Source organism: Suricata suricatta, chromosome 4, assembly GCF_006229205.1.
Source record: "Suricata suricatta isolate VVHF042 chromosome 4, meerkat_22Aug2017_6uvM2_HiC, whole genome shotgun sequence".
In the NCBI taxonomy this organism is placed as follows: Eukaryota; Metazoa; Chordata; class Mammalia; order Carnivora; family Herpestidae; genus Suricata; species Suricata suricatta.
In genome coordinates this window covers 77947167-77960529 of record NC_043703.1, presented here as the reverse complement: position 1 = coordinate 77960529, position 13363 = coordinate 77947167, and the positions used below count along the sequence as shown (strand labels likewise).

Genomic DNA, 13363 nt, shown 5'->3' with positions numbered 1-13363 from the left:
CTACCAGGTAGATAGGAGGAGAAAGAAACAGTGGAGTTCCTACTAGTCACAGAACCCCACCCAGATACAAGAGGGCTGGGAAATGTACTTCAGCTCTGTGTCCAGGAGGAGAAGACAGCTCTGTGAAGTGCCTGGTCAGGCTTTGCTGGAGTGAGTCCCGTCTCTGTGGCCCTGTTTCTCGTCATAATGATGAAGGGCTGGATGAGCAAGTGGTTGACGGTCAAATGCTGGCCTTAGGTTGAGACATTTTTTAAAATTAAAAAACATTATTAAACAACTAGTCAGTATTCATGGAACAGCAATGTCTACCTACCCTGCCGTCCCCTCAGAAAAGTCAGGGTTTTTTCATATTCCAGGCTTATTCCAGAGGTTGTGTGCTTGACTTGTACCCCACTGAAAAGGAATGCTGAAAATTTGCATGATGAGAATTTTAGTTCCTGGAATGATAAAGGAGCTTGAATCTGACTAAATCTCTCACCAATAAGATTACTAAACCCAGACAAAATATTTGAAAACCACTCTTCTAAGGCCTGGAAAGCAATCAGTAAAACAGTAACTAGAAGGTTCAAAATCCCTGAAAAAAGGAAGAAAATGAGGTAGGTTCTGCATTTACCCAACTGTTTATCCAAAGGTACTTTTCTCAGTTCGTGAGGCACATGAGAGGTTAGAACTGAAACAAAGTCTTAATGGGATAATGACATAGGGGTCAGAGTTCAAGGCTGCTAGAGTGGTTGGAAAGTAAGGGTGAAACTCTGAGAAAAGGAGCCGGGAGCTTCTGACACCATACGAATTCCCTCAGATTGTTGACTCTCCCCTAACCTGTACATTCAGGGCGTGACTTCAAGGAATCCAGACAATAGCTGGAAAGAAAAAGAGCACAATAGAGATTCTAACTGCTGCCAAGTGTTGGTGTTTGAATTATACCAAATCAGAATTGATAAACATCTTAGGGCACCTGGGTGGCTCAGTTGGTTAAGCATCCAACTTTGGCTCAGGTCATGATCTCACCACTCATGGGTTCGAACCCCATGTGGGGCTCTGTGCTAACAGCTCAGAGCCTGGAGCCTGCTTCCGATTCTGTGTCTTCCTCTCTCTCTGTACCTCTCCCACTCAGGTTCTTCCTTCTCTCTCTCTCTCTCATTCAAAAAATAAACAAACGTAAAAATTTTAACAACAAAAAATTTATAAACATCTCAAGTATTCCACTAAGACCCAAAAAGGGCCAATGGAACCATAAATCAGGGAAAGAAACATAAATAGGCCCATCTTAACAAAGCCTCAAACAAGGCTTTCAGAGGATACACCAAAACATAACTCAGGGCTCTTCAGAATAAGATAACATAATTCAGAGTCTCCACAGCCTTCAATGTACAATATAGAATGAAAATTTAATAACATATAAAGAAGCAGGAAGATATGACATAATCTAGGGGGAAATGGCCTAAAGATGCTGACCTGCAGGAGCCGTAGATGTTGGAATTAGCAGCCAAGGATTTAAGTTTTTTTTTATGTTTTTTTATTTATTTTTGAGAGACAGAGAGCGACAGTGGGAGCAGGGGAGGGTTAGAGAGAGAGGGAGATACAGAATCCGCAGCAAGCTCCAGGCTCTGAGCTGTCAGCACGGAGCCCAACGCAGGGCTCGAACTGACAAACCGTGAAATTGTGACCTGAGACGATGCCGGATGTTCGACCAACTGAGCCACCCAGGCACCCCAGCAGCCAAGGATTTTAAATTGCTATTACAATTATGGTAACGGATTTACCAGAAAAGAATGAGTGAACAAATGGGAGAATCTCAGCAAATAGATGGAAACTATAAGAATCAAATGAAAATTCTAGAACTAGATGGCACAAAAACAGACATTGACCAATGGAATAGAATAGAGAACCCAGAACTGGGCCCACAAATGTAGGACCAATTAATTTTTGACAAAGCACGAAGGGGTATCCAATGGAAAAAAGACTGCCTCTTTAACAGGTGGTGTTGGAAGAGCTGGACAGCAACATGCAGAATGAAACGAGACCACTTTCTTACACCATATACAAAAATAAACTCAAAATGGATGAAGGACCTGAATGTGAGACAGGAAACCATCAAAACCCTCGAGGAGAAAGCAAGAAAAAAACCTCCTTGACCTCAACTGCAGCAATTTCCTACTCGACACATCCCCAAAGGCAAGGGATATGAAAGCAAAAATGAACTATTGGGACCCCATCAAGATAAAAAGCTTCTGCACTGCAAAGGAAACAATCAAAAAAACTAATAGGCAACCAACAGAATGGGAAAAGATAGTTGCAAATGACATATCAGATAAAGGCTAGTATCCAAAATCTATAAGGAACTTACCAAACTCCACACCCAAAAAACAAAAAATCCAGTGAAGAAATGGGCAAAAGACATAAATAGACACTTCTCCAAAGAGGACATCCAGATGGCCAACAGGCACATGAAATGATGCTCGACATCACTCATCATCAGGGAAATACAAATAAAAATCACATGGAGATACCACCTCACGCCAGTCAGATGGCTAAAATGAACAAATCAAGAGACTATAGATGTTGGCGAGGATGTGGAGAGACGGGCACCCTCCTACACTGTTGGTGGGAATGTAAACTGGTGCAGCCACTTTGGAAAACAGTGTTGAGGTTCCTGAACAAATTAACAATAGAACTCCTTTATGACTCAGCAATAGCACTGCTAGGGATTTACCCATAGGATACTAAGTGCTGATGCATAGGGGCTCCTGTACCACAATGTTCATAGCGGCACTGTCAACAATAGCCAAATCATGGAAAAAGCCTAAATGTCCATCACCTGATGAATAGATCAAGAAGATGTGGTGTATATATATACACACACATATATATATATATATATTCAATGGAGTATTACATGGCAATAAGAAGGAATGAAATCCGGCCATTTGTAGCAAGGTGGATGGACCTTGAGGGTGTCTTGCTAAGCGAAATAAGTCAGGCAGAGAAGGACAGATACCATATGTTGTCCCTCGTAGGTCTAATAGGAGAAACTTAACAGAGGACCATGGGGGAGTGGAAGGGGAAAAAAATAGGTGGGGAGAGGGAGGGAGGCAAATCATGAGAGACTCTTGAATACTGAGAACAAACTGAGGGCTGAAGGGGGAGGAGGAGAGAGGAAGGGAGGTGGTGGTCTTGGAGGAAGGCACTTGTGGGGAAGAGCACTGGGTGTTCTATGGAAACCAACTTAACAATAAACTATAAAAGAAAAAAAAGATAAAATAGACAAACCTTTAGACAAATTTCACCAAGAAAAAGTGAAGGCTCAAAATCATAATTGAAAGACATTGCAATAGATACTACAGAAATCCAAAGGGTCATAAGAGACTATGGTGAATATTATATGCAAACTTATTAGACAAGCTAGAAGAAATGAATAAATTCCTAGAAACATACAACCTACCAACACTGAATCATGAAGAAATATAAAATTTGAACAGACTGATTACTAGTAAGAAGATTGAATCAGTAACCAAAAGCCTCCCAATAGACATAAGTCCAGGACCAGATGGCTTCATGGTAAATGCTACCAGAATAGAAGAATTAGTACCAGTCCTTCTCAAACTCTTACAAAATGTAGAAGAGGAAGAAATGCTTCCAAACTCATCTAATGATGCCAGCATGATCCTGACACCAAAACCAGAATACTAAGAATAAAAGAGGGTACTTAATGAAAGGTGGTAGAGAGATTTAAAGAATAAGATCTTATGAACGCCTTATGCCAATAAAGCTTAAAACTTAGATCGATTTTTAGAAAACATTAAATTTACCACACCCAACTAAGGAAAAAAATAGAAAGCTTGAATAATTCTGTAGTGATTAAAGAAATTAGTTTAAAACCTTCCCCCAAAGAAAACAACACTTGGTGGAGATGATTTTACCCCAATCTTCTACTAAATATTCAAAGTACAAATAATTGCAACTGAATACATAATATTGCAGAGTTTGGGAAAAATATGAGAATACCTTTCAGCTTACTTTACTAGCATAATTACTAGCATAATTTAATAAAAAATATGACAAGAATTGCAGTAGCTTCAAAAACAATAAAATACCTAGGAATAAATTGAGCAAAAGATATGCAATACATTTACACTGAAAACTATGTGTAATGAAAGAAATTTTTAAAGATCTAAATAAATGGAAAAACATTATATGTTTATGGATTGGAAACCTTAATATTGTTAAGATGACAATACTCCCCCAGATGATCTATAGATTCAGTCCACTCCCTATCAAAAATCTCAGTTTACTTTCTTGCAGAAAATGACAAGCTGATCCTAAAATTCATATGGAAACATATTAAGAACTGGAATGGCCAAAATAATCTTGAAAAAAAAATAGGAGTAACACTTCTCAATTTTAAAACTTATGGAAAACCTGCATTATTCAAGACAATGTGGTAATGGCATAAAGATAGATGGAATGGAATCAATGGGATAGGATTGACATTCCAGAAATAAACCTCTACATTTCTGATCAGCTGTTGTTTGACAAGGATGTCACAACAATCTAATGAAGAGACTTCTTGGGCTGGGACAACTGGATATCTAATATGCAAAAGTAGATACTGGATCTCTTCCTTACAAAAGTAAGTTAAAACTCTTCAGCTCTTAGAAGAAAACAGAAGTAAATCTTCATGACCTTTGATTAGGCGATGGTCTCTTGACACAAAAGCACAAAAGAAAAATAGACAAACTAACCTTGATCAGATTTAAAATTGTGTATGTCAGGTGTGCCTCACAATTTTTTTAAAATTTTGTGTGCAACTAAAAAATGAAAAAACACAAAGAATGGGAAAAAATATTTTCAAGTCATGTCTTTGATAAGGGACTGGCACCCAGAATAAATAAAGAACACCTACAATTCAGTAATAAAGAGATAAACAGTACAATTAAAAAATAGGCAAAGGATTTGACTAGGCAGTTCTCCCAAGAAGACATACAAATGTCTAATTCAGATTGGAAAAGATGCTCAACCTTATTAGTCATCAGGGAAATGGAAATAAAAACTATAGTGATGTATTACTTTATACCTACTAGGGTGAGTATAATTAAAAAAAAAAAAAAGAGCAAAACCCAAACACCCAAAGACCCATCGATGGTGAAAAGATGGACTTTTCAATCAATGGTGATAGGACAAGATAACCAATCAATGAGAGAAGTACATTTGACCCTTTGCCTCACACCATATTCCATAATTCCAGATAGATTGAAATCTTAACTATAAAAGACAAAACAATAGAAATTTAGAAGAAAATACTGGAAAGAATTTTTATGATTTTAGGACAAGTAACTTTTTTTTTTACATTTTATTAACCTTGCAGAAAAGTTACAAATACAGTACAAAGAATTCTCATATACCTCTCATTTAAATTCCCAAGATTTTAACATTTTGAAGGATTTGATTTATCATTCAGAGAGGAATTCTCAACGTAAAGAAAAGCACAAGTCATAGAGGAAAAGATTAATAAAGTAGATTTCATACATCATCAATGCCTTTTCACTAAAAATAAATAAAATTTAAAATGTGAAAAAGGCATATTCTACACCAGGATAAAGACATATATAAACAGCATAGAAACAAGCTAGAAACCTTGTGGTGGAACTGAGGGATAAACACAAACATCAGCATGGTGGTAGTTTCTAGGAGGGAACATAAGAGAATATGATTGGGACATAGCTCACAGACCCTTTCAAGGTAATGAATGATTATATTCTGTTTCTTAACATGGTGACTACAATCAAAAAGCAAAAATCTCAGAAAATAACAAGTATTGATGAGGATGTAGAGAAATCAGAACCCTGTTCACTATTGGTGGCAATGAAAAATGGTACAGCTGCTATGGAAAACAATAGAGTGGGCCATCAAAAAATTAAAAATAGAATTCCCATATGACTCAGCAATTCCATTTCTAGGTATATACCCAAAAGAACTGAAAGAAGGGGCTCAGAGATATTTGTACACACATATTCATAACAGGATTATTTGCAATAGCCTAAAAGTGGAAGCAATCCAAATATTCATGAATGGATGAATGAATAAAGAAAATATGATATACACATATAATGGAATATTCAGCCTTAAAAAGGAAGGAATTCTAACCCATGCCATAACATGGATGAGTCTCAAAAACATGATGCTAAGTGAAAAAGCCATTCACAAAAGGACAAATACTATATGAGTCCACTTATATGAGATACCAAGAATAGTCAATTTCATGGAAATGGAAAGTAGAATGGTGGCTACTAGGAGCTGAGAGGAGTCAGGGATGCGGGCGGTTAGGGTTCCAGAGATAGATGGTGGTGACTATAGCACACCAATGTCAATGCACTTAGTAACATTGAACTCTATACTTCAAAATGGTTGAGATGGTAAGTTTTATGTTATGCGTATTTTACTAGTCTTTTAAAACAAAAATAATATATAAGTGGGTAGTTCGAGGTGCCTGGGTGGCTCAGTCGGTTGAGCATCCAACTTCGACACAGGTCATGATCTCATTGCGGGTTCGAGCCCCGCGTCGGGCTTTGTACTGGCAGCTCAGAGCCTGGAGCTTGCTTCCAATTCTGTGTGTCCCTCTCTCTTTCTGTCCCTCCCCTGCTCATGATCTGTCTCTATCTCTTGATAATAAATAAATGTTAAAAATGTAAAAACATATATATAAGTGGGTAGTTCATACTTGAATGTTTGTTATTTATACCCTACAAATAGATTTAATTTTTTAAAACTTTAAGTGTATACTTGAGAAGACTTGAGATTCATTCTCCCTCTTTTTTTTTTTTTTATGTTTTATTTTTTGATACAGAGAGAGACAGAGCATGAGAGGGGGAGGGGCAGAGAGAGAGGAGACACAGACATGGAAGCTGGCTCCAGGCTCTGAGCCAGCTCTCAACAGCATCAGGCTTGTTTTTCTTTTATCTTTCCTTCCCCTTAATTTATTTTCTAAGTGGCTCTGATATACTGTTTAGGCATTTTATAATTTTATTATTTATGATGTTTTTAATAGAGATCTATGTTGCTTGTTATTCATATCACTTAAAAATTAGTGTAAGATTTTATATGTAATGCTTAAAAAAGAATCACTCAATTAAACAGCCCCCATATTTTCTTTTGTCTCTGTTGGTCTTCTTTGTGAGATAATGGGTTGGTTTTGTTGTTTTGTTTTAAAAATTTATTCAGTTTTTTCTTGTACTAAGAAAATGAGGTCTGGCAAAACAACGTAGACTGCACACAACATACAAGAAATACTTACTGGAGTGCCAGGCTCTGGGCAATGTATGACCCCTTTTTGATATAGTAGTATTCTTAGCTACAAGACATGCTTTTAAAACATGCAAAAGATAGAAACTTAGCCAACAGGACAATATTGAGCAATTCTCCCCAAAAGAAGTGGGAAGAAGAAATCACAGCCAGAGACTTGCTCAAAACAGATGAAAACAATATATCTGAGGGGCACCTGGGTGGCTGAGTCAGTTAAGTGTATGAATTCGGTTCAAGTCATGATCTCACAGTTTGTGGGTTCAAGTCCCACATCGGGCTCTGTGCTGACAGCTCACAGCCTGGAGCCTGCTTCAGATTCTGTGTCTCACCCTCTCTCTGCCCCTCCCATGCTCATGCTCATGCTCTGTCTCTCAATAATAAATAAAAATTTGAAATTTAAAAACAAAAACAATGATATATCTGAACAAATTTAGAACAACAGTCATAAGACTAATAGCTGGGCTTGAAAAAGCATAGAGCATAGAAAATACCAAAGAAACCCTTGTTACAGAGATCAAAGACCTAAGAACTAATCAGGATGAATTTAAAAACACTATAGCTGAGATGTAAAATAAACTAGATACAGTGACAGCACGATTGAAGAAGCAGAGGAGACAATAGGTGAAATAGAAGATAAAAGTATGGAAAATAATGAAACTGATAAAAAGAGGAAAAGGAAATTACTAGATCACGAGGGAAGAATTAGAGAACTAAGTGAGCCCATGAAATGAAATGATATCCATATCATAGGAGTCCAACAAGAAGAGGAAGAAAAAGGACACAAGGTTTATTTGAAAAAATTAGAGCTGAGAACTGCCCTAATCTGGGGAAGGAAACAGGCATTTAAGTCCAAGAGGCACAAAGAACACCCTTCAAAATCAACAATAAGAGGTCAAAGGGGACATGGGTGGCTCAGTTGGTTAAGCGTCCAGCTTCGGCTCAGGTCATGATCTCATGGTTCGTGGGTTTGGGCCCCACGTTGGGCTCTGTGCTGACAGCTAGCTCAGAGCCTGGAGCCTGCTTCAGATTCTCTATCTCCCTCTCTTTCTGACCCTCCCCTGCTTACACTGTCTCTCTCTTTCTCTCAAAACTAAATAAAAAACATACAAAAAAACAATAACAGGTCAAAACCATGACATATCATAATGAAACTTGCAAAATACAAAGATAAAATAATTCTGGAAGCAGTTAGAGATAAAAGGTCCTTAACCTACAAGGGTAGACACATAAGTGTAGAAGCAGACCTGTACACTGAAACCTGGCAGGCCAAAGAAAGCCAAAGTAGCCATAATTATATCAGTCAAACTAGAATTAAAACAAAGAGATGAGCAAAGGCATTATATCATAATTAAGGGCTCTATCCATCAAGAAGAGCTAACAATTGTAGGGGTGCCTGGATGGCTTAGTCGGAAAAGCGTCTGACTTCACTTAAGGTCATAATCTCATGGTTTGTGGGTTCGAGCCCTACATCAGGTTCTGTGCTGACACATCGGAGCCTGGATCCTGCTTCTGATTCTGTGTCTCCCTCTCTCTACTCCTCCCCTAATCATGCTCTGTCTGTGTCTCAAAGAATAAACAAACATTTAAAAACATTAAAAATAGAACTACCCTAGTATCCAGCAATTGCATGGCTAGGAATTTTTCCAAAGGATACAAAAATGCTGATTTGAAGGGTTATATGCACCCCATTGTTTATAGCAGTACAATCAACAATAGTCAAATTATGGAAAGAGCCCAAATGTCCATTGACTGATGAATAAAGAAGATGTGGTTTATATCTATAGTGGAATACTACTTGGCAATGAGAAAGAATGAAATCCTTCCATTTGCAGCAATATGGATGGAACTAGAGAGTATTTATTAATGCTAAGAGAAATTAAGTCAGAGAAAGACAGATATGTGATTTCATTCATATGTGGAACTGGAGACACTCAACAGATGAACAAGGGAAGGAAAAAATAAGATATAAACAGAATTGAGGTAAACCATAAGAAACTCTTAAATACAGAGGACAAACTGAGGATTGCTGGAGGGGAGGTAGTTGGGAAGATGGGTTAAATGGACATTAAGGTGGGCACTTTTTGGATGAGCACTGAGTGTCATATGTAAGAGATGAATCACTGGGTTCTATTCCTGAAGCCAAGACTACACTGTATGTTCACTTGAATTTAAATTTAAAAAAGAAAATGAGGTCATTTTTAAGTAGTTTGAGGTATCTCAATGATCTAAAATTGATGGTTTATGCACAGGGCCATTTGTATTTACCAAAAATATTGTGTATTATTATATGACACGGTCTTGTTTTTTTTTTTTCAAAACCACTGTCTCCCAGAACAGGAGGTATATTTGAGTCTTTATGTTCTCTCAATTACTTTATTGTTATTTTAATGTTTATTTTTGAGAGAGAGAGAGAGAGACTGAGCAGAAGCAGGGGAGGGGCAGAGGAGGGAGACACAGAATCTGAAGCAGGTTCCATGCTCTGAGCTGTTAGGCTAGAGCCCAACGCAAGGCTTGAACCCACGGACTGCAAGATCACAACCTAAGCCAAAGTCAGACACTCAACTGATTGAGCCACCCAGGTGCCCCTCAAACGCTTTATTTTTAATGAGAAACTGTCAGTTGAGGAGAGGACTCATGGGGCGCCTGCGTGGCTCAGTTAGCTAAGCGTCCGGCTTCAGCTCAGGTCATGATCTCATGGTTTGTGGGTTCGAGCCCCGCGTCGGGCTTTGTGCTGACAGCTAGCTCAGAGTCTGAGCCTGTCTTCGGATTCTGTGTCTCCCTCTTTCTTTGCCCCTCCCCTGCTCATGCTGTCTATCTCTCTCTTTCAGAAATAAATAAAACATTAAAAAATAAAAAGAGGAGAGGACTCAGCCTGAAATGGCCTTAATGTTTATCTTGGGTACTTAGAGAAGGTATCTGACAGAAATCCTAAAAAGAAAAATAAAAGAAATTTAACACAGGTTTATTAAGTATTTCTTGAAATTCGAATTTAAGATTACAATCACTGAATATTGTTCAATGAGTCTATTGAAGATCACTCTTTTTTTTTTTAAATAAATTGGAGTGATTCTCTTAAAGCTTATTTATTTATTCTGAGAGAGCACATGCACTTGAGTGTGGGAGGAGCAGAGAGAGGGAGAGAGAGAATCTGCATAGAACCCAACGTGGGCCTTGATTGCACAAATTATGAGATCATGACCTGAGCCAAATCAAGAGTTGGACGCTTAACCAACTGAGCCACCCATGTACTATGAAGATCACTTTTTCAAAAGCAACATGCATTAGTGGGTAAAAAATGTGATACATATACACACACACTGAAATATTATTCAGTCTTAAAAAAGTGTGAAATTTTGCCATTTGCAACAACTTGGATGGAGCTAGAGGGAGTAATGCTAGGCACAGTTAAGTCAGAGCTAGGCAAATAACGTTATGATCTCATTCATCCGTGGAATTTAAGAAACAAGACAAGAAAAGGGGAAAAAAACAAGAGAGAGATATAAACCAAGAAAGATACTCTTAACTACAGAGAACAAACTGATGATTACCAGACAGGAGGTGGGGGTGGGGATGGGCGGAGTAGGTAATGGAGACTAAGGAGGGCACTTGTGATGAGCATCAGGCATTATATGGAAGTGTCGAATCACTGTTGTACACCTGAAATGAATACAATACTGTATGTTAATTAACTGGAATTAAAATATAAACTTAAAAAAATGTGTAGACAGTGGCACCTGGGTGGTCAGTTGGTTGGGTATCCAACTTCAGCTCAGGTCATGATCTCAGTGCTGACAGCTCAGAGCCTGGATCCTGCTTTGAATTCTGTGTCTCCCCTCTCTTTCTCCTCCCCCCCACCCTCCACTCATGCTGGCTCTCTGTCTCTCAAAACTGAATAAACATTTAAAATTTTTCAAAAATAAATAAACATAAAAAATTTTTAAATGTATAGACAGAAAAAAGAAATATGCATATGTACAGTATGTACAAAAGAGAAAGTACATTTAATTGATCAAGCAAGGACTTGGAAGGAAGAACATATGATTTGTAGAAACTAACTTTGCAAAACAAGGACCACAACAAAAGCAGTGTACATCATGGGAATGTAAATTGAAAGATCCAAATAGTGTTTGTAAGGTTTACTAGATGGAGGCAGAAGTGAGAGGAAAGAGAGAGACCAAGTTATGGAGCCAAGAAAGCCTTTATTGGAGTCTGCAATTCCTGGGCGAGGTTCCGTGACTCCGGAGTGGGGAGTCAGGGAAGTCGCGCCTAGTATGGGAGAGCAAGGTGTTTTATGGGTACAAGAGTTCCGGATTTGACAGGTGGGCAGATAGCCAAGTAAGGGCATCTTTGGACTGTGGCAGGATAGGATTGGCTGTTTGCTTCGGTGGGGGATGCTGGAATTCCAGTGGTGAGACTTTCCTGTTTGAGACATTCCAGATTGGAGAGTGGCGGTCATAGGTCCCTGGCGGTGCCTGGAACTATTATCTGACCTGCAGTAAAATGCCCGCTGGTGCTTTTCAAATGGTGGGGGTCATTCCAGGTTTGCAAGTGGGGGTTGTCAGTGCATGCAGCTCTCCACAGCAAAGTGACTGCTCAGTCACCCTCCCATGGCAACTCTTACAGTGTTTACCTTTGAAAATCTGGGGAGCGGAGGAACAGGAAGTTGGAGGGCATATACATAAGGGCTTCAATTGTTTCTTCTAAAGGAAAGGGAAGAATTTGCAGTAGATGTGGGAAAATGATAAAAATTGGCAAGCTATACAATTCTCTTTTCTGTGTGCTTAAAATATTTCATAATAAAAAGGGGCCTCTGGGTGGCTCAGTCAGTTAAGCGTCTGGCTTCCGGCTTCAGCTCAGGTCATGATCTCACAGTTCTTGGGTTCGAGCCCTGCATCAGGCTCTGTGCTGACAGCTAGATGAGAGCCTGGAGCCTGTTTCAGATTCTGTGTAACCCTCTCTCTCTGACCGTCCCCTGCTCGAGCTGTCTCTCTCTGTCTCTCAAAAATAAATAAAAAAACATTAATAAAATTTCTTTAAAAAAATAAGTGGTTATGTTGTAGTAACACTAACAGTGCTACGTATCAAACATCTAAGATGGAAATAAAAATAATTTACCTGGGAAACTGGCACACAACTCACTGTGGACTCTAATGATGATGAAGATGGCAGGGGAGGAAAAAAACTCCCCTTCCCCCTTTCTAGGTTCTTTGCTGAGACACCCTGTGATTGTAAGATTTAATAGATGGAGGCAGAGATGGGAGGAAAGAGACCACGTTATGGAGCCAAGAAAGCCTTTATTGGGATCTGCGATTCCTGGGCGAGGTCCCATGACCCGGGGAGTGGGGAGTCGGGGATGTCACGCCTGATAGGCGATGGGCATGGGGGGGGGGTCCGGGGGGGGGGAGAGGTTTTATGGGTGAGGGGTTCTGGGTTTGATCTTGGAAGGGCAGATTATTAAATAAGGGCCTTTCAGGGGCGTGGTGGGATGGAATAGGTTGCCTCGTCTGTCAGGGTGATGGGAAGCTGGAGCTTCACGATTGGTTGCTTCCAAATGGGGCAGGACATCCCACCTCTGTGCACGTGTTCTCCTCCAGCCCCCAGAGAAATGGCCGCTCGGTCGCCACCTTAAGGTGACTCTAACAATGATAAAAACTCAATGAGAAAAACTGAGCATTTTAGCCATGTGCACACACATTGATCTGTACAGAAAGGAACCCCACCAAGATGGGAGACCCCAAGGGCCACCAGGCAACTGAGCTGAGGAAATGGAGAGGGGTCTGGGCACGTGGGGGAGGGGAGGGGTGATTCACAGGAAGGTGCTTGATGAATAGATGCTGACTTGTCATGTAGATAAGTCTCTGGTAATAGCTCTCTTCTGGATACTAGCCTCTTCTAATTTCTTTAAGCAGTTAAGTGGGAGGTAAGCTTTTCATGAGGTGGCTGGGTCCTGACTGCCTTCAGCTCAAGATAATCCACATGCCAAAGTGGCATGTTCTGTGGTGGCTTGTTCTGAACCCACTCAAGATAGATGTTGAAAGTGTAGTTTTATGAAATGTGAGATTGA

The 13363-nt window shown here is 39.4% G+C and overlaps 1 protein-coding gene across 8 annotated transcripts in view; it reads left to right on the top strand.

Annotated features, from left to right (window-relative positions):
• The window catches only part of PARP4 (poly(ADP-ribose) polymerase family member 4), a 107173-nt gene that overhangs the window by 86761 nt on the left and 7049 nt on the right, over positions 1 to 13363 (top strand). The window contains exon 33 of one of the 8 annotated variants that reach the window (XM_029937025.1): positions 6845 to 6880. The exons of 6 other annotated variants lie outside the window; for them this stretch is intronic. In XM_029937025.1, the coding sequence (XP_029792885.1) occupies positions 6845 to 6861 (17 nt within the window). In that variant the 3' untranslated portion in view covers positions 6862 to 6880. Of the gene's footprint in view, positions 1 to 356; positions 946 to 6844; positions 6881 to 13363 lie in introns of those variants that run through there. One more of the 8 variants, XM_029937024.1, reaches the window with a different exon arrangement.